The 19,165-nt window shown below is 35.4% G+C and overlaps 1 protein-coding gene across 21 annotated transcripts in view; it reads right to left on the bottom strand.

Annotated features, from left to right (window-relative positions):
- The window catches only part of Unc79 (unc-79 subunit of NALCN channel complex), a 270,058-nt gene that overhangs the window by 194,382 nt on the left and 56,511 nt on the right, over positions 1 to 19,165 (bottom strand). For 18 of the 21 annotated variants that reach the window (XM_040274610.2, XM_078050756.1, XM_040274611.2 and 15 more), the window contains 3 exons: positions 17,582 to 17,674; positions 9,158 to 9,213; positions 8,284 to 8,413 (listed from right to left, as the gene is read on the bottom strand). The exons of 2 other annotated variants lie outside the window; for them this stretch is intronic. In XM_040274610.2, the coding sequence (XP_040130544.1) occupies positions 8,284 to 8,413; positions 9,158 to 9,213; positions 17,582 to 17,674 (279 nt within the window). The remainder of the gene's footprint in view (positions 1 to 8,283; positions 8,414 to 9,157; positions 9,214 to 17,581; positions 17,675 to 19,165) is intronic. One more of the 21 variants, XM_078050759.1, reaches the window with a different exon arrangement.

Raw genomic sequence — 19,165 nt, 5'->3', positions numbered from 1 at the left:
TCCACAAGGAGATGGATTAACCTAAATAAAATTATAATGATTAAAGTCAGATTTGACAAAGTACATACTGTTTGATCTTCATTTATATGCATACCTGAATTAAATGAATACATGTATGACACAGAAACCAGATTAGTGATAACCTAAGTGTAGAAGAGGAGCTGATGATTGGAAGAGGCATATCATTATTTTCTGGGGTGATGGTAACATTATATTATCTTTATCTGGATGATAATTACATGAGAATTATAGATTTTTCATAAATTATAAGCTGTACACTTAATATTTGTATATCTTACTATGTACAAAATATGCCTTAATTAAATATTGTTATCTCTAACGAAAGAGAGGTATAATGCCTGACAGTTTTCTAAAACTGACAAAAGGTCAAGTTCCACATAGGAAAGTAATACGAACTCCATAAAAAGACAAGAACAAATTATCAAAACTAGATGTGCCAAAAATCATAAATAAAGAAAAAAATTAAATAATGGAGAAAGGCAATTTATCTTCAAAGGAGTGATAAATGACAACTGACTTCACAGTAGAAACAAGAAGCGAGAAAAATTAAAAGATTATGAAATTCCTTCCAAGAATGCAAATAAAAGAACTGCCAATCTAAAATTGTATACACAGAGAAAATCCTTAAGAAATAACAGCAAAACACTCATTTTCAGACTAGCACTAATTCAGAAAATTTGTCCCCAGTAGAATGGCACTAAAGGAAATATAAAAGGAAAACAAAAATGAAATCCCAGATAGGAGCAAAGAGATGCCAAAAATGGGGGAGAGAGAGTACAGAGCAAGAGAAAAGAAAACATAATGAATATCAGCTAAATAGAACAATAATTATAGTCTGTAGGGGGAAATTTATAGATATAACAATTATTTTAAATATAACAAAATTATAATAATAATATCATAGCATACATATCAGTAAGGAATAAAAGAAGTTATAACCTATTGCCATTTTACAGAAAAAGGTAAAAGTACTATTTTATAAGCCACAAATGTATGGTACAATCTCTAGGGTAGTGATTAAAAGAATAAAAAAAGATTGAATAATGCACTAGGACAAAGACAAGGTGGTAAGATATTTAAATATACTTAGTATACTCAAAAAGAGGCAAAAAGGAGAGGAAAAAAAATGTGAATTTAAGAGCAAAGAGCCAGGTGCAATGGAGCATGCTTGTAATCCCAGAGGGTCAAGAGGCTGAGGCAGGAGGATGACCTCAGCTAAAGTGAGGCACTAAGCAACTCAATGACACTCTGTCTCTAAATAAAATAGAAAATAGGGATGGGGATGTGGCTCAGTGGTCAAGTACTCCTGAGTTCAATCTCTGGTACCTGCCCCACCAAAAGGAGCAAAGAAACCATTATTATACATGGGCTAATCTTATTTGACCTAAATGCTCCAATTAAAACACAAAGTTCACAAAAATTGAGTTTAAAAAAGAATTGCATGCTACTTACAAGACACACATGAAATGCAGACTATAAAATCTTAAAAGAATGAAAAAAGTTATAACAATCAAACACTTGTAAAAGCTGGTTTTGCTGCATTAGTTTTATACAAAGCCTCATGAGAGATTAAAAACAGGAATTTCAAAATAATACAAGTCTTTCAGTTCATTAGAAAAGTATTGCACTCTAAATTTGCACCTAATAACGAACGTAGTCTCAAAATACAAACATCAGATATTAACAGAATTACAAGGAGGAATAGACAAATTCACAATCAGAGTAAGATATTTTAACACTCTACTCTTGGTAACTGATAGAAAAAAAAATAAACACAAATGCAATAACAGTAAGAAGATCTGAACTACACAATTTAAAATTGATTTAATTGACATATACAAAACACTATAAAAACAACTGCCAAATACAAATTTTTAAGTACATAGAAATGTTTACAAAAATAACTATATGCTTATCCCTAAAGAAAGTGTTAAAAATGTCAATTATGTAAAATAAAGCAAAGTGTGTTATCTGACCAAGAAGAACCAAACTTTAAATTACCCTTGTAAATCATCCATGGGACAAAGAAAAAATCATGAAGGAACTTGGACATGAGCACAGAACATAGGTTTTAGCCAGGCAATAAGGCAAAAAGACATAAAAGATTTACAAATTGAAAAAGAAACATTATACTTTTATTTTCAATAACAATATAGTTGCATACATTAAAAGTTTTTTAAACAAAGCTATCACAATAAAATTTTAGAATTAAAAATGATTTAGCAATATTGCTGGATACAAAATCAATACACTAAAATTAATTACATGTCCATGTACCAGAACAAAGGGTTAGAAAATGTAATTTTTAAAAGGTATATCATCGGCAATAACATCAAAAATATACACAGAACACTAAAACAGCAATGGAGGAAAGTAAAGAAAGGAAAACAATAGAGAATACCATGTTAATGGATTGGGAGACTCAATATTATAAAGATATCAATTCCCCAAATTGATCAAAATTATCCCAACATAATCTGAAGACAATCAAAATCCTAGCAGTTGGTTGTTGTACTTATATTTAACTTAACAAAATCTTCAACTTAACAAAGCTGGATATAGTCAAGTTATTCTCAAAAGAGGAAATAGAAAAGGATAAAGAACAGGAAGAGTGAGAATGAAGAAGAGGAAAAGAACAACAATAAGATGGCAGGGTTCATACTCCTGGATATGACATTTTATTATTAAGCTATAGTAATTAAGACATTGTGGTATTGGCAAAGGGAAAAATATGCCAATTGAACTAATAAAAAATCCAGAGACATCCTTAAATAGAACTAAATAAAGAATCCAGAGACAGATCATCCTTAAATAGAAAACTGATTTATGACAAAAATGATACTACAGAGCAGTAAAGAAAGAACAATATTTTCAATAAATGATGTTGAGTCAATTGACTATCCATAAGAGAAAAAAAGAACATTACCTCAACACCATACAGAAAAATTAATTCCAGATACATCTAAAAGGTTAAAAGCAAAGATTATAGAAGACAACAAAAACATTGTGTTAGTTTTAGGGTATAGAAAATTTTTCGAGGATAAGATATAAAAAAGACTAAACATAAAGATTGCCAATCTTTTAAAATTAAAAATAAGAACTACATTCAGAGAGTAAAAAATAAGAAAAGGTATTTATAATTGACATATATCACTGACAAAGATTATATACACAGGATATCCAAGTAGCCAATAACATGAAAAAGTGTTCAACTTCATTAGTAATAAGGCAAGGGCAGATTATAACCACAATAAGATATTTCAACACATCCTTGATAATGACTAAAATATTTTAAGTTAACAAAACAAAGTATTCCCAAAATGTGGAATTATAAGATAAAAATAATATTCATATGCTGATAATTGGAATAAAAATTATTATAACTACTTTAGAAAGTTGTTTGCTATTTTCCATTAAAGTTAGACATGTGAGCACCCTCTTGATCGTGTGTAATTCCATTGTAGGCATACACCCAACAGAACTGCATGCAGTTTTATACCAAAAACCATACAGAAGGATGTTCATAGCAGTATTATTTGTAATGGGCGCAAATATCCATGAATAGAAGAAGAGATAGGTAAACATGGCATATTCATTTGATAGACTATCTATAGCAATAAAAATTAATAAAGTACAATTATCCTCAGCACCATGGGCCATATACACACATGCACACATACATACACACACATACACACACACACACACACACAAATTAAATAAATAATGGATACTTCCATTTCTATAAAACTCAAAAACAGACAAATCTAATCTCTGGTGTTGGAAGAAGAAAGAGATAATTATTGAGAGGGGGCACATTGTGAGAGACATTCCACATACAAATAATTTATGAGGGTCTTCTGCATGAGTCTAATGCACCAATAAAAAAGTTTAAAACATTTTAATTATATGAGGATAAAATCAAGATAATAAAAAGATAACTGTGTTGGGCTCAGTGGTACAGTAAGTTCAATCCTCAGCCAGAAAAGATAACTCAGAACTCAATAATGAGGAGTAAAGGACTGATGGACCTTCTTCTGCTTGTACTCAAGAATCCAACAATACTAATGTGGAGTTAGATATGTGGTAGACAGGCCTAAGTTTAACCTTCTAGTTATTCCCTATTTTTAGCAAAAGTCTCTGTCTTAGAAATGTAACTCTGATGCCACATCTTTTGTCTTATAGTGCAAATCTAAACTAAACAACAACTGGTGGTATTCTTTGCTACAAAGGCTAAATTATTTATTAGTTGGGACACTATAACAAGAAAATTGCTAAGTAATTACTTTCTCCCTTACAGAAGCAGAGCTGCTTAAAATAATATAATGGTTATTTTCATTATCAACTTGTTATAATCTTTTGTATGTTTTTTTAAACAGGAGAAAAATATTTTAATTATACATAAAATATATGAGACTCCAATTTTTTTATCTTTTACACTCATACTTAATCAAAATTGGTGTATATTGTTGTATATATCAATAAAACAAAAATAAGTAAACATTTTGGATCTCTAAATCCTCATTATTTTATCTTCTTCATATAAGTTGAAATATTTTTGTTAACTATGTTTAAAAAGCAATGCAGTTTAGATGAGTGCGGTAGCACACTCCTGTAATCCCAGAAGCTCAGGAGGCTGAGGCAGGAGGATGGAGAATTCAGTCAGCCTCAGCAAGAGCAAGGTGCTAAACAACTCAGTGAGGACCTGGTCTCTAAATAAAATACAAAATAAGCCTGGGGATGTGGCTCAGAAGTTGAGTGTCTCTGAATTCCATCTCCAGTACCCCCCAAAAAAGCAATACAGTTTATATACATTACATCAAATTAATAACAACTATTAAAGCTATATGTCTTCATAGTATAATTCCTTAAATGTCTCTGTATTTGAAATATACAATAAAAGTTGAGGGGAAACTTGTATCATTTTATGCCATATTATCTTTAAAACATGTGTCAAAATTTGAGAGAAATATACCAAAATGTTAACAGTGGTCATTTCTAAGTGGCAATATATTTTTTTTCCTTCTTACATGTTGGTTTAATTTTTCTATAAGCAATTATTTCCTTTCATAAAAAATAAATTTACTTTTCAAAAAAGAAATAAATCACTGGGAAAACATACAAAAATTGCTGGCCCCTAAGAAAGATTTCATCTTTGAGCTTTGAAGCCCATAAAATCCTATCTCTATATAAATTTTATTATTGAGAATATTTGGGATTGCAGTGCCATCTAACTATACATCCTTTGGTATGCTTTTCATTTCAGCGGGTATTGAAGAAAGATTCTAATGCTTTAGCTAAAATTTAATTAAGAACTGAATTCATAAAAGTGACATCACACTGTTAGAAGAGAAAATGTGAAGTTTAAATTCAAGCTGTCCCTTCATTATCTGTGTTAAAGAAGGCATGTGACTTAAATTCTGTTTCCCACTCATCATCTGCAGAATTGAAATAAGAAAACCTACTGCTGAAAATTTTTGTGAAGATGAATTGAGAAAGTATAAAAGATCTACTGTGGGGCTTAGTCCATAAATAGTGTTCAATTAGAAGGCTGAAAAATTAGATAGCAAGCAGCTAGAACAATGTCTGACAAACAGCTTATGCTGGATACATAGTAATATAAAGACCAAAATGATTAATTTTCCATGATCTTTTGTTCCCTGCATGGAATTCCATGGTCTACCAGAATGGAAATTGTAAGAGAGCTACCTCCCAGGGGCCTGAGATAAGGCCTGGCACATGGAAGGTGCCCCTAATACATTGCTGAATGAACAGAAGCATGGACATACAATTTCAAGAAGGACCGGAGACAACCGTGTCTTGGTCAAACAACTCAAGAGAGGATGAAAGAGATGCTCTGATCCTAGTAGGCATGACCTAAACTATTTGGGGAAGACAGGTTTGTCTGACCTTTATAGAAAGTATGGCCACACAGTAAGTGGAAGGGACTGTCAGTGCGCTGGAATTATGGAATACTCTGGATAGGCAAATGTCTTCAAGTGGCTTCTCCATTTAAACCTGCACCTGGTTTCCCTTTGCTCATAGTGTAAAATCCAAACCCCATTCACAGGCTCTGTCAACCCTTCTGCCTACCTCTCAGTGCTCTCTTCTAGCTCCACTGTCTGGAGCTACATTTGACTTTCTCCAGTTCCTGAGTACTACCCTGCTATTCTTGACCTCCACCTCTGAACCATGGATTTCCTTTTGCCTCACACTTACATTTATTCCCTTCTGACATCTAGTGTGTACACACTGATACTTCAGGTTTTAGCTCAAATGTCCTTTACAGGAGTTTTAGGGTAGTTGGAGGTTGAAGATTATTCCTGCTGGGAGTAGGGCGTGCCTGCTGCCTGAGTTCCCGCTGAGTTCTCAGGGAGAGAAAGTATTTAGGACGTGAATTGTGCGGGGGGGGGGGGGGGGGGGGGGGGGGGATGGGGATTGCCCCTGAACCTGTGTGGAGGCGGTGTGAGATCGGGAATAAAGAATTGCTGTTTGAACCTACAAAGCTGTGTGGTGGCTCGTGATCTTGTGCCAAGCCCAGACTTCGGCACTTTACTTAGAACCTTCCTTAACAAATGCACCTCCCCAAACTAGCCTACCATCAGGGTAGGTTTGGAGACCCTTCTATGTGTTCCCACAGCTCTCTGTATTTGCTCCACCTTAGCACTTATAGTGTCCAGGTAGTTCCCCCACAACCTGATGTAAGCTCCAAGATATTAATGACTTTAGTCTGTTAAATTCACTGCTTTGCCATCGGTACCCAGAATAATGCCTGGCTAATAATAATGGGCACCCCAAAAACATGTGTGGAATAAAATGAATGATTCACATCCAGATTGTATTAAGCTCCATGAGGTCTGGTTTTGAGTTGGTTCCTATATCATCAACAAAAGGATAGTGTCTGGAACATAGTAGCTACTCATCAAATAAATAAACTTCATTTGATGTTGATTATCCATTCAAACATCACACATGTGCTTATTTCAGGGACCTAATAAGAAAGGTTTGGTGTCTAATACTTCAATAGTTTCACCTTTTATTCTATTAATGTGTTCAACATTTTTGCTAATTTTTACATTTATATTATCTAGTTAGCAACACTGAAACATTCTCTATTGATGATATAAAATACCAATGATGCCAATTTCCAACTTCAAAAAATTTACTTATTATTTATCTTAATTGTTTTGTTATTCTTGTACCCACCTTTAGTCTGGGTAAAATAAGCCCACACAGGACCATCAAAGCCCAAATAATAGGTGTTAGTAACACTTGGCTTTAAATCTTTCATCAAGAATATAAATCAGACACCTAAAATAAGTTAAATCCTCTTAGAACCAACTCAAATCACCTTTGTAAAGATGTGATGCCAACAAATTAGTAAAGTCTCAGAACATTAGTACACACTCACAATGATCTGAACAAAGGCTGCCCTTGCAAAAACACCCACCCCTCCCATTCTCAGAAAAACATGTGTTCAATTAAGCTGGGTAGGGGAGTTGGGGGGGTGGGATTGTGCTTTGAAACTCCATTTGCCATAAAGGATTTTCACCCTTTCGTTTTTATAACACATAAACAAAAATAACAATGTAGGACCTCGAATTTGTTTGTTTTGCAAGGTTTTTTGGTAGATATGTCATTACATTTAAAATTAATGTTTAGGTCACATGATTAATTACCAAGACTCATCAATTATTGACTCTTCCTGATCAATGGTGCTATCAGGATCACTTAATTTTTATTTAGTGCATAAAATGGAAACACCACTGAAAGTGCTGCCAAGAATCTCAGAGCAGAATTAGCCAGCTGGAGTTTCTGCTAAATGATGAGCAAATGCATAGTACTACTCTTACCATTCAGGCTTATGAAGTGATTAATTTTATCAATAGCTACAACTGTAGGCCAGCTGTATATAGCAAATGGGATTGGAACTTTGGCAGTTTGCTATGATATCATAAATACTTTTGAAATTGGTTTTAGTTATTGTATTTTTTTTTAAGAGATGGGACTCTCGCTGTGTTTCCTAGGCTGGCCCCCAGTTCCTGGGCTCATGGGATCCTCTTGTCTCAGCCTCCCAAGTAGCCTGGATTACCACAACTGGCCAGTTAATTTATTTTTAAACCACCTAGTTTCAGAAAGGATTTATGACAGTGTTTAAAGGCACAGTAAATATAATCCCACAAGACTTTTTTTAAAATCCATGAGCCACATGTGGCATAGGAGAAATAGAGACGGGGCATCACAGGCCTCTTCTCTTCTTACCTGTGTACTGCAACCCCCTGTACTCGCTTATTGCCCCGGGAGGTTTTAAATTGGGCCAATAGTGGAAAAGCATTTGCACAGCTGGAGGTTTCACTTGTGAAGGCCCATAGGCAATAACATACAAAAGGTCCTACAGGAAACAGGAAGCATATTTTGACTTAGCACCATCAAATAACAATAAATATTCATTCAATATTACTAGAGCATGGGAATTCCAGTGGAGAGGATGAGGTGGGTCACTTTTCTGGAATCCATCATCCAGGTGTGCTTCACAGTTTAGACCACATTATAGCATTATAATTATTCATTATTTGCTCATTTATTTTTTCTTCTATAAATGATCCCTCTGGGCAGAATTCAAAAGTACACTGTCTTATAAAAATTTTTCCCAAATTAGATTCATCTTAAAGAAACATTTTAGGGATTTTGTTTTGTTTGCAGTGCTGGAGATGGAACTCAGGGCCTTGCACATGCTAGGCAAGCACTCTACCACTGAGCGATACCCCAACTCAAAGAAAGCGTTTAAAATAACATACATCCTTTTAAAAAAATATTTTCCTAATCACATTTCTTAACAATTCACATCTCCTGTTTGAAAGAAAGCAGATTCTCAACTTTTCAAATTAAAAAAAATACATGTCATACAGCATAATATTTGCCTAATTTCAAGAATAAGATGTATTTAATTACTTTATCTGTCAAGACACTGTTCTAAATGATAGTTTAGTAAAGAAAAAAGAATATCCACTGCCACATAAGAAAACTAAGACAACAATAGCTTTGACCTAAGCAACAGATACAATATGCAAATAACTTTTACCATTTTATATAAGTTAATGTAGTGACTATGGGTTAAATTTGACCCCAAACTTACTTTCCAGACTTCTTGTTTATATTTCATGAGGCATTCCAGTAACTGACAATGATACACTGTAAGAAGAAAATGTAATGTGCACATGAAATGTAAATACTAAACATCCTTTGAGATACATAAACTACTTTAATATGATTTCCAATTCCAATCATTAAATTGTTAATTACTTATTGCCACATATTCATATTTTCAAAAATACCATAATCTCTTGACTTATCAAGCTTTACTCAAGGTCTTTGAGAAGTATGACACATATCATATTACTAGACATGTTAATAAAAGTCTTTAGTGATCATATTTCTGCAACATAAACTTGTATCATGCAATAAAGAACTACAGAGAAGGGAAAACAGGATCATAATGAAAGCTCATTTATTGAGAATTCATTATGTACCAAGTATCAGGCTAAAAGCTTTATGGAATATTATCTCACACCCTCCATGTTTCAGTTCAGAAAATAGCTTCCTATCTTGCCCAAAGATGGACAGATAGCAACCGACAGACTGATGGGATTAGAATGAGAGTTTTATCACTTGAACAGTGTTATGGTTTGGATGTGAGGTGTCCCCCAAAAGCTCATGTGTGAGACAATGTAAGAAGATTCATAGGACAAATGGTTGGGTTATAAGAGTCTTAACCCAATCAGTGAATTAATCCCAATAGGGATTAACTGAGGGGTAATTGAAGGAGGTGGGAATTGAGGTGTGGCTTTGGGTGTATATTTTGTATCTGGAGTGTGGAGACCCCTCTCTGCTTTCTATTCACCATGAAAGCTGCTTCCCTCCCTCACAGTCTTGCACCATGATGTCCTGCCTCACCTAGAGCCCCAAGGAATGAGCCAGCCTTTTATGGACTGAGACTCTGAAACTGTGAGCCCCCAAATAAACCTTTCCTCCTTTAAAACTGTTCTAGTCAGGACTGGGGCTGTGTCTCAGCGATAGAGCGCTCGCCTAGCATGTGTGAGGCACTGGGTTTGATCTTCAGCACCACATAAATAAATAAATAAAGATATTGTGTCCACCTATAAATAAAAAATAAACATTTTTTAAAAATTGTTCTAGTCAGATCTTTTAGTCACAGCAGCAAAACAGCTGACTAGAGCAAGCAGTAATTCCATTTTGGGAAAGAATTTTTTCAGAGCTACACAGCAACAAGCTCCCTTGATTTCCCATGTTCACTTGAGGAGTAAAGACACTGTCATCCTAGTTAGATGCCTTTTTGCTCTACCTTCCAGCTCCATCATCACCCTGACATTGTTTTCACTTCAGCCACCAGTGACCCCATGGCACTCGGTTCAGTGGATGGTTTTCAGTCTGCATCTCACTGATGTCTCAGTGGCATTCAGTGCTGCTGACCACTGTTGTTTTTTAAATCACTCTCTTCCCATGGCTTCCTGTTGTGACATGACCCTCTCCTATCACCTGTGTTGGACACTGCTATCAACAACCCCTTTTTCCCTGTCATCTGCCAATGCACAGACTTTTCCAAATCCCCTTGCAGCTACAGGACTCCATCCTTGCCAGTAGGACCTAAGAGAGAAAACTTCTAGGGAACTTCTCATATTGTTTTCCTCTTTGATTAAAAGAAAAGGGCCAACCAGGAGACCTTTTTCTAACGACTCTAACTCATCTTGTTTTTGAATGTGGTTGTCTGAGGAAATAATGACCTCCACTGTGGCAGCCATTGCACAAACGTGAAGGAAAATCTAAGGAAACACAAAGATGCTATCTCAGCCCTTGATACTGTAGAGCTAACTTTAAGACTTCCTACTGAGCAAACCACAAAAGTGTTTTGCAGCTTTTATTTCAGTTTTCATTTTTTAATTGGTTTGTTATAATTATGTATAATTATATATGAATATTATAATAGTGGGATTTCTTACACATTTGTACATGTAGTTTAAAGTATCTGTTAGCTAAGCAGGAAACTCTCAATCTCCTTGGCAACTTCACCCTCTTGCACAGGTCCACTTCCTATTGGAGTTCCTAGAGGCCTGAACCAAGAAACACTCTACTTTTCATTTGCACTCTCCCCCAAGCAATCTCACGCTCATATTAACTACAGAAGCCACCTATGTGAAATTGGATGAGGTCATTTGACACTCAGGTGTAGGCTCAGAATTCATTATCTCTAGTCTAGAATTCTGTTCTGAGGTCCAAAACTATAACACAACTAGCTAATTACCATCTCCTCTGAGATGTCTCAAAGGCTTCTTGAACACAGCATGTCCAAAACAGATCTCTTGCTCTTCCCTCAGAAGCCTCATCTTCTGGTGCCTCATTTATCAATGAATATAACCTCCATGCCTAGTTAGAGCAAGTCAGAAGAAACCCACTAGATCCAATATGTCACCAAGTCCTATCAATTTGACTTCATAAATAGCTCTCAGTAGATCCATTTTTTTTTCTATTTCAATTGTCCTTGCCTTTGACATGCATGCCTGAACAAATGCAATGAGTGCCTTACCAGTCCATCTACACCCAATCTGGCCCTTTCTCATTCCATTCTCCATTGCATCTACTTAAAACCCCTCAGTGGATTCCCATTAGATATGATATAAACAGAGGACTTCTTGCCTAACACAGCCTACAACATCCTGAATGTTCTCTAACTCTCAGCTCATACTAGCTAGCCCTCCCCTAGAGTTCCATCTACACTGATCTTTCAGTCTCACTGGCTTGCCAGGCTCCTTCTTGACACAAGATTCTGCCACCTGAACTTCTGTCTCACTCCCATCCTGTAGATCTTTTTAATACAACTCACTCGTTATTCAATTCTTGTACCAAAACTTGCTTCCTCTAAGAAGCCCCCACCAAACTCCTCAACAAAAGCAAAATTTCTTTTCATAGAGTTTTATAATACAAGGTACTTCAAGCATTTGTCACAACTGAAATTTTATCCTTGGTTTTATAATTACTTGATTAATATATTTCCCCTCCTCCAAAATGTAATATGCGTCACAAGATGAAGGTGGGATCTGTTTTGTTTTATTAACCATAGAGTCCCATATTCAGTGACAATGTATTGAATAGTTACTCTAGAAATGGAATGTTGTCTTTAAGCCACCACTGAGTGTTTAAATACACATGTTCCAAGACATTTTCTCTTATACAGTGTCTGTCTGCGTGTTCTGCTACATGATCCTCTGAGTATTCCACCTACTGCTCCCTGAACAGACCTGGAAAGTTCCTCTGTTTAAACTGTTTCCCTCACAGAATGTCTTACTTATCCTATCAATCAAAACTCTATCCATATTTTCTTTGCTCAAGGAACATAAAGCCTTTCCTGATCATTTCAATTCATGGAGTTCTCCCCCATGATTAATTAACACCATCTATAGCATTTATTTGGCACTTTCTACATACCTTTACATGGTTAATTAATGACTTAAATAAATATGCCCAACTGACCCAATTAAATAAGTTCCACAAGAAGAGTCATATTTTGTATTTCTGTGTGGTTATCATCATTTCTAACAGAGAATCCTGTACATGGAGGTTATTCAATGAATAACCTTCCTCTTACTTGAGGAAGTGCTCTGCTCTGTCCTTGACACATAATCAGCTAAAAGAAACAAGCTGCCACTTGTTGCTTCTCTCAATAAATATTTAAACAATAGATAGCATTAGAGCAGATTATGCTAAGTGAAGTTAGCCAATCCCCCAAAAAAACAAATGCCAAATGTCTTCTCTGATATAAGGGGCGGGGTGGGGGGGGGAGCATGGGAAGAAGATACCTCTAGATAGGGAAGAGAGGTGAGAGGGAAAGGAAGAGAGAAGGGGAATCTCACGGAAGATGGAAGGAGACCCTCATCATTATACAAAATACATGTATGAAGATGTGAGGAAAAAAAAGAGAGAGAGAATAGCGTCACCTTAGATTGGATAGAAAGAAGTGATGGGAGGGGAGGGGAGGGGAGGGGATGGGAGTAAAGGAAGGATAGTAGAATGAAATAGACATTATTATTGCTGTGTGTATATACCAATGTGATTCTGCAACCTGTACACTCAGAAAAATGAGAAATTATACCCCATCTGATTCAAATGTATGATATGTCAAGGTCATTGTACTATCATGTGTAACTAATTAAAACAAATAAAATTTTTTTTAAAAAAGACAAGCCATAAGATTAAGAAAAAAAAATTTAAACAATAGAATGATGTCTGTGTACTCGGCCCCAGTGGATTTTGCTCTACTTTTTAATTGTTTCCCGTATCACAAGACTATTTGGGGCCAGAACTGTAATTCCTAGTATAAAATAGCTGGTTATAAGCATTTCCCATGAACAGATGAAAATACATTGGAAATAATCTGATAAATAATTCTACCTGATCACAGTAGAGATAAAAATATTCAGATAAAAATATTCAGTTCTATGAAGAAAATGCCAAACCATAGAATTTGCATTTCTTTTACTTGGTACAATGTGCCTGTCACTGTGCCAAGCACTTTACCTATATTTAACTCACTACAAATTCAAAACAACATTTTAAAGTACTATAAGAAGAATTATTCCTATTTCAGAGATGAGGACACATGATCTTGGGAAAGTTAAAGAACTTGCTCCACACGGCACTGTCATTTATAGGTAATATACAGATACAAATCCATATACAAAGTACCTCAAAGTACCTCAAAGTACAGGATTTTACCATTCAATGTTAGAATCTAGGCTTCATGATAAGACTTTATTTTTAAATTAAATACATAAATGAGTAACAATCTTTTATTACATGGTAAGACTTTAATTAACTAGATTCAAATTAAGGGTTTTTTTTCAGAACATAACAGATCTTAAATGTAAATGATATTTTGATGGTCCTTGAAGCTAAACAGTGAAATGTGAGATATAACATTCCCCCAAACATACATTTTAATTAAATCCATATGATAATCATAAATCATTTTATACTTAAAAAATACTATGGACTAAATATGCTCCCTCAAAATTCATGTTAAATTTAGTGGTAGTATTAGAAGGTGGGAGTCTTTGGGAGATGATTAGCTCATGAGGGCAGAACACTCATGTATGGAATTAGTGCCCTTATAAAAGAGGCCTCAGCATTCCCTTGCTCTTTCTGCCATGTGAGGGCATAGACAAAGATGGTTATCTATGACCCACATAGTGGGTCCTCACCAGACCACTGAATCTGCCAGCACCTTGATCTTAGACTTCCCAGCCTCCAGAACTATAAGTGTTTATTGCACACACAGGCCACCCAGCTTAAGGTATTTTTGTTATAGTATCTGAAACAGAGGAAGACAGAAAAATGGCACTGAATAGTAGGGTGTTGCTATAACAGCACTGAAAAATGCAGAAGCAGCTTTGGAACTAAGTAATATATAGGAGCTACAAGAGTTTTGAGGTATGTTCTAGAAAAGCCTACATAGCTATGAATGGACCTTTTTAACTGTTTCAGATAAAAAAGAACAAAGCCATTGAGAAAGCCTCCATCTTCTTAAAGAATGCCTAAGTGATCCTGAACGAATGTTGGTAGAAATATGGACAGTAAAGGCGGTTCTGATAAGGTGTCAGACAGAAATAAGGAAGGCAATATTGGAAGCTGGAAGAGAGACCATCCTGTGACACAGTGGCAAAGAACCTGGCTGAGTTATGTTGATGTCCTAGTGTTTGGTGGAAGGTAGAATTTTTGAGTAATGAAACTGGCTATCTGGCTGAGTACAGTTCTTAAAGAAATGCTGAAAGAGCAGCCTGGCATCTCTGCTTACAGTAAAATTCCTGAAGTGGGAAATGATTTAAAGACAGAAATGTTAATCAAAAAAGCAGCAAAAGTTAAAGATTTGGGAAATTCTCTGCTTATCTGTATTAAAAGAATGAGAAAAACTTGTTAGGAGGAGAACACTAAGGGCACAACTAAGCAACTAATAAACAGTCTACTGAACAGAAACTAACGACAGCCAGCCTTCCCAGGAGAAGGCAGGAGCTGCTGCCCCAGATGAGGGAGGATGACACTTTAGGAATCCTCAGAGCTGCCTGGCACAGTGGTGCACTCACAGTCCCAGCAACTCAGGGGGCTGAAGCAGAAGGATCACGAGTTCAAGGACTGCCTCAGCAATTTAGCAAGACCCTGCCTCAAAATTAAAAATAAAAGGGTCAGGGTATGTGACTCAGTGGATAAGTGTGCCTGGGTTCAATCCCAGATACAAGGGGGCGGAAAAAGAAGAAAAGAAGAAGCCACCCACACTTGGGGGACTTCACACCTGCCACTTGGCCCACCTCACTGCTGACTGCTTCCAGTTCCTACACTCTGATGCCTTGTGCTTCAGCTGGCCCTCAGTGAAGTGCCTTTGTCCCCAGCATAGCATGTGCTGCACCGACAAAGCTGTGAGGGCTTCCACCTAGATTTCAGTGGAGCCCAAGAGAGTCATGAGCACAGGACCCAGCCTGTCAGAGAAGGCTGAGGCAGAAAACTGACATGGCAGCAGGATTATCATGGAAATCCCTTCTCGAGCAATGTCAGGAGAGCCATGCTGGCCAGGCTCCCTAAAGCCATGAGGCAGGACCACCTGGAGCCTTGGAGCCCAACCCTTACCCAGCAAAGCTGCTGGGAAGGAAGAACATCAAGTCAAAGATTTTTCTCAAGCCTAAAGTTTAATGTTTTGGGGTGTTGGACCTACATAGAACCTGTCATTCCTTTCTTTTTTAACATTTCTCTCTTTTGGATGGGAATGTCCATCCTATGCCTGTCTCACTGTTGTATTTGTTTTGATGGTGCTAGGAAGAGAACCCAGTACTCCTCATACGCTAGGTAAATGCTCCACACTGGGTGTCTGCAACTCAAGTCCCCATCATTTTTATTTTATTTTAGAAACATATAATTTATTTGATTTCACAGGTTCACAGCTGGAAAGAAAATTATCTCAGGATAAATCATAATTCAAGTCTTACCTACATCTGATTTAGATGATATTTATATGAGATGTTGGACTTTGGACATTTGACATGATATTGAAATGAATTGACACTTCTGAGGTTGTAAGAATGGAATGAATGTATTTTGCATGTCAGAAAGACATGAAGTTGGGGTTGGGGACAGTGATAGAATGCCAAAGATTGAATATGTGTATCTCCCTAAAACTCATATGTTAAATCCTAACACCCAATGTAATGGTATTAGGAAGTGAAGTGAGACCCTTATGAATGGGATTAATGGAATTAGAACTCCCTTGCTCCTTCCGTATGAGAGAATACAAAACAAGAATGACCATCTGTGAATCTGGAAGCACCAGATCACTAAATCTACCAGTACCTTGATCTTGGACTTCCCAGCCTCCAAAACTATAAAAAGTAAATGTTATATGTAAGCTGCCCAGTTTATGGTATTTTTGTTATGGCAGCCCAAACAAACTAAGGCAAAGGATGAGAGCTGGGTGAGTTAGTGTACTTCCTAATCCCAGCTAGCTGGAAGATGAGGTGGAAGGATCATTTCAGCTCAAGAATTAGAGGCCAGCCTAGGGAAAATAGCAAGACATCATCTCAATTAAAAAAAAAAAAAAGTTCAAGGCCAACACTCTAGATTAAGAAGCATTAAGATTTTGAAATGGAAAAAAAAATTTCCTCATTCTTCAGTCAAAAACTCCAGAATCTCAATTATTATTGTACTTAATTAAACAGAAGGTTTAAAACAGTGCTATAATATTTATTCACTTTCCAAATAAACAATAACTGAAAAAAAACTGAGTTCATATCTCAGCATATGACTCCTATAGTCAGCTCCTTTTTAGATCAGCTCGCCAAAGTTCATCTGAAATTATACTGACAAATGGAAATCAAATAGAGCAAGTTATATAAAACCTGTCCAACAACACTAGTAATCCAAGACATAAAAATCAAAATGAGATTTTTTAATCTATTCAACTCTACAAATTTTATGATGATACTCAGTGACCAGTCATAATGAGACAAGTACTTTCAAATACAACTATTGAGAATATTGAAATTTTTTCAAGCCCTTTAACCCATGAATCCTTCTTTTATTAATTTATTCTAAAGAAAATAATCAGAAATGTAGTAAAAGGTTTGTGTTCAAGGACATTGGTACGACATTGGAGGACCAAACTTGTCAAATTATTAACCAAAGTTATTTTTAGTTGTTAGAATTAGATATTTTTATATTTCTAATTGAACTATTTCTATATATTTATATTCAATCAAATTCCAGTCAATGTTCTAAAATTTTGTCCTCAAACATTCTTAAAAAAAAAACTACTAGTTGCAAGAGCATTAATTACTTTTAACAATAGGCAAGGAAAATTTATTTTAAATCAAAAATCTGTTTTCTAACACACCTCCAATTGCCAAATCCACCAAGAGAAGTTCTCACATGAAAACTTCTAGCTTATTTATTTAACATATTACTTAATGATTGGTTTTGGAATTAGTCAAGACAGATTTCCACTTACCTGGATTAGATGTGTACTGCATTGCAATCATTAGCATGGAGGATGCAGACAGATTAACATGTGCAGGAACACCTTCTCTCCTGGAGGAACCCACTGAAACCAAAATTTCTTTGATTAGACACAATTTAGTCTATACATAGATAGAGAGATAGATACACATATATATACATATATACTTGCTGCTTCACATAGAGCATGGGAACTAAGAAGGAACTTAAAAAGAAAGTCCCAGTCAGCCAATGAAACTTTACACAAATAAAACTCATAAAATTTTCCTTGTATACAAATGCAACAGTTGTCAACATCATAGCAAACATGTACAGAGTATCACCAAGAAGGAACAATGCCAGAATGTGACATAATGGCTTTAACAGAGCCATGCTCAGATATGATCATGACTTCCAATATGTTTATGGCTAGATGGAAAAGAAAGGGAAAAAAATCTTCTATGTGCTCAGATATAAAGAAGGACTACTGAAGGTTGTCCCAATAAGGAAAAGAAAAGTAAAATGTTCTTAAACCCAACTTGAATTACTAAATTATCTAGAGATGCAGATGAAATAAGGTTAGTATAACATGCAACTTCTTAGTTACACATAGAAATTTTAAATCATGTTATAAAAATACAATATTAATTTTAAAATTATTTTCAATGCTCATAAATCATCAGTTTTATTCAAACCTTCATATGTAACTTTATCATTATTGTCTTCTTTACCATGAGAATCACTACTTTGTTAAGTTTTACAAAACTTACCATCTTCAAATCCATCTGAGTTTGAAATAAAGCACCTTTTGAATCTGTGAATAATGCCATTGCTGGACATTTTATCCCACATCAACAAGTATCAATCACAGAGCAAAAGTTGTTTTATTGAAAACCTGTCTTACATATGTAAACCCATGATTTCCATTTACATACTGCTTTTAAAAGATCTTTAAGTGGTTTTTTCATGGCAATATTAAACACTATATTAAATTTCATTGTCTTTTTTTTAATAGAGTACATCAAATAACTCCTTTAAGTATTCACATCAAGCACTGATAGAAGTCACTTGAAGTATTGTGTTGTCTCTAAAGGGTACTTTATTATCCCAAGCACAGTAATTGAGAAAGAATCCATAATAGGAAGACCTTTATTAGGATTTGAATGTAAAATGATTCTCCTTTTCTGGGGAATAATTGCAAAAGTACAAGATACCTCTTATTCCTAGGTTTATGTGGCAAATTGTCAAGCATGAACAGAACAGTGTGCAGGAAGTATAAAACCCTCAAAGAGGCAACTCTCAATTTCCTGAACATGAAATACCATGACTTTGGCAACAACCAGCAAGCAGAAAACCTCAAAATCTGCTTTATTTTATATAAAATTACAATACACAGGGAACATATCTCATTTACATCCAAAAAGATGACAGTTTTATAAAACATGTGATAGTAGAACCATCAAAATACCAATGAAAGATCTGTCACATAATAAAGGAAACAATGTTTAACATGATTCTTTTTTCTTTTTAATACAAAGAACTTTCAGTACCCATAATGGATGGCTGCTTTCACAAAAGCTTTACAAAAACAAACAAA

This window comes from Ictidomys tridecemlineatus, chromosome 5 (genome assembly GCF_052094955.1).
Source record: "Ictidomys tridecemlineatus isolate mIctTri1 chromosome 5, mIctTri1.hap1, whole genome shotgun sequence".
NCBI classification, from domain to species: Eukaryota; Metazoa; Chordata; class Mammalia; order Rodentia; family Sciuridae; genus Ictidomys; species Ictidomys tridecemlineatus.
Note: the sequence above shows the minus strand (reverse complement) of the source record. Positions and strands in the feature narration are given on the sequence as shown.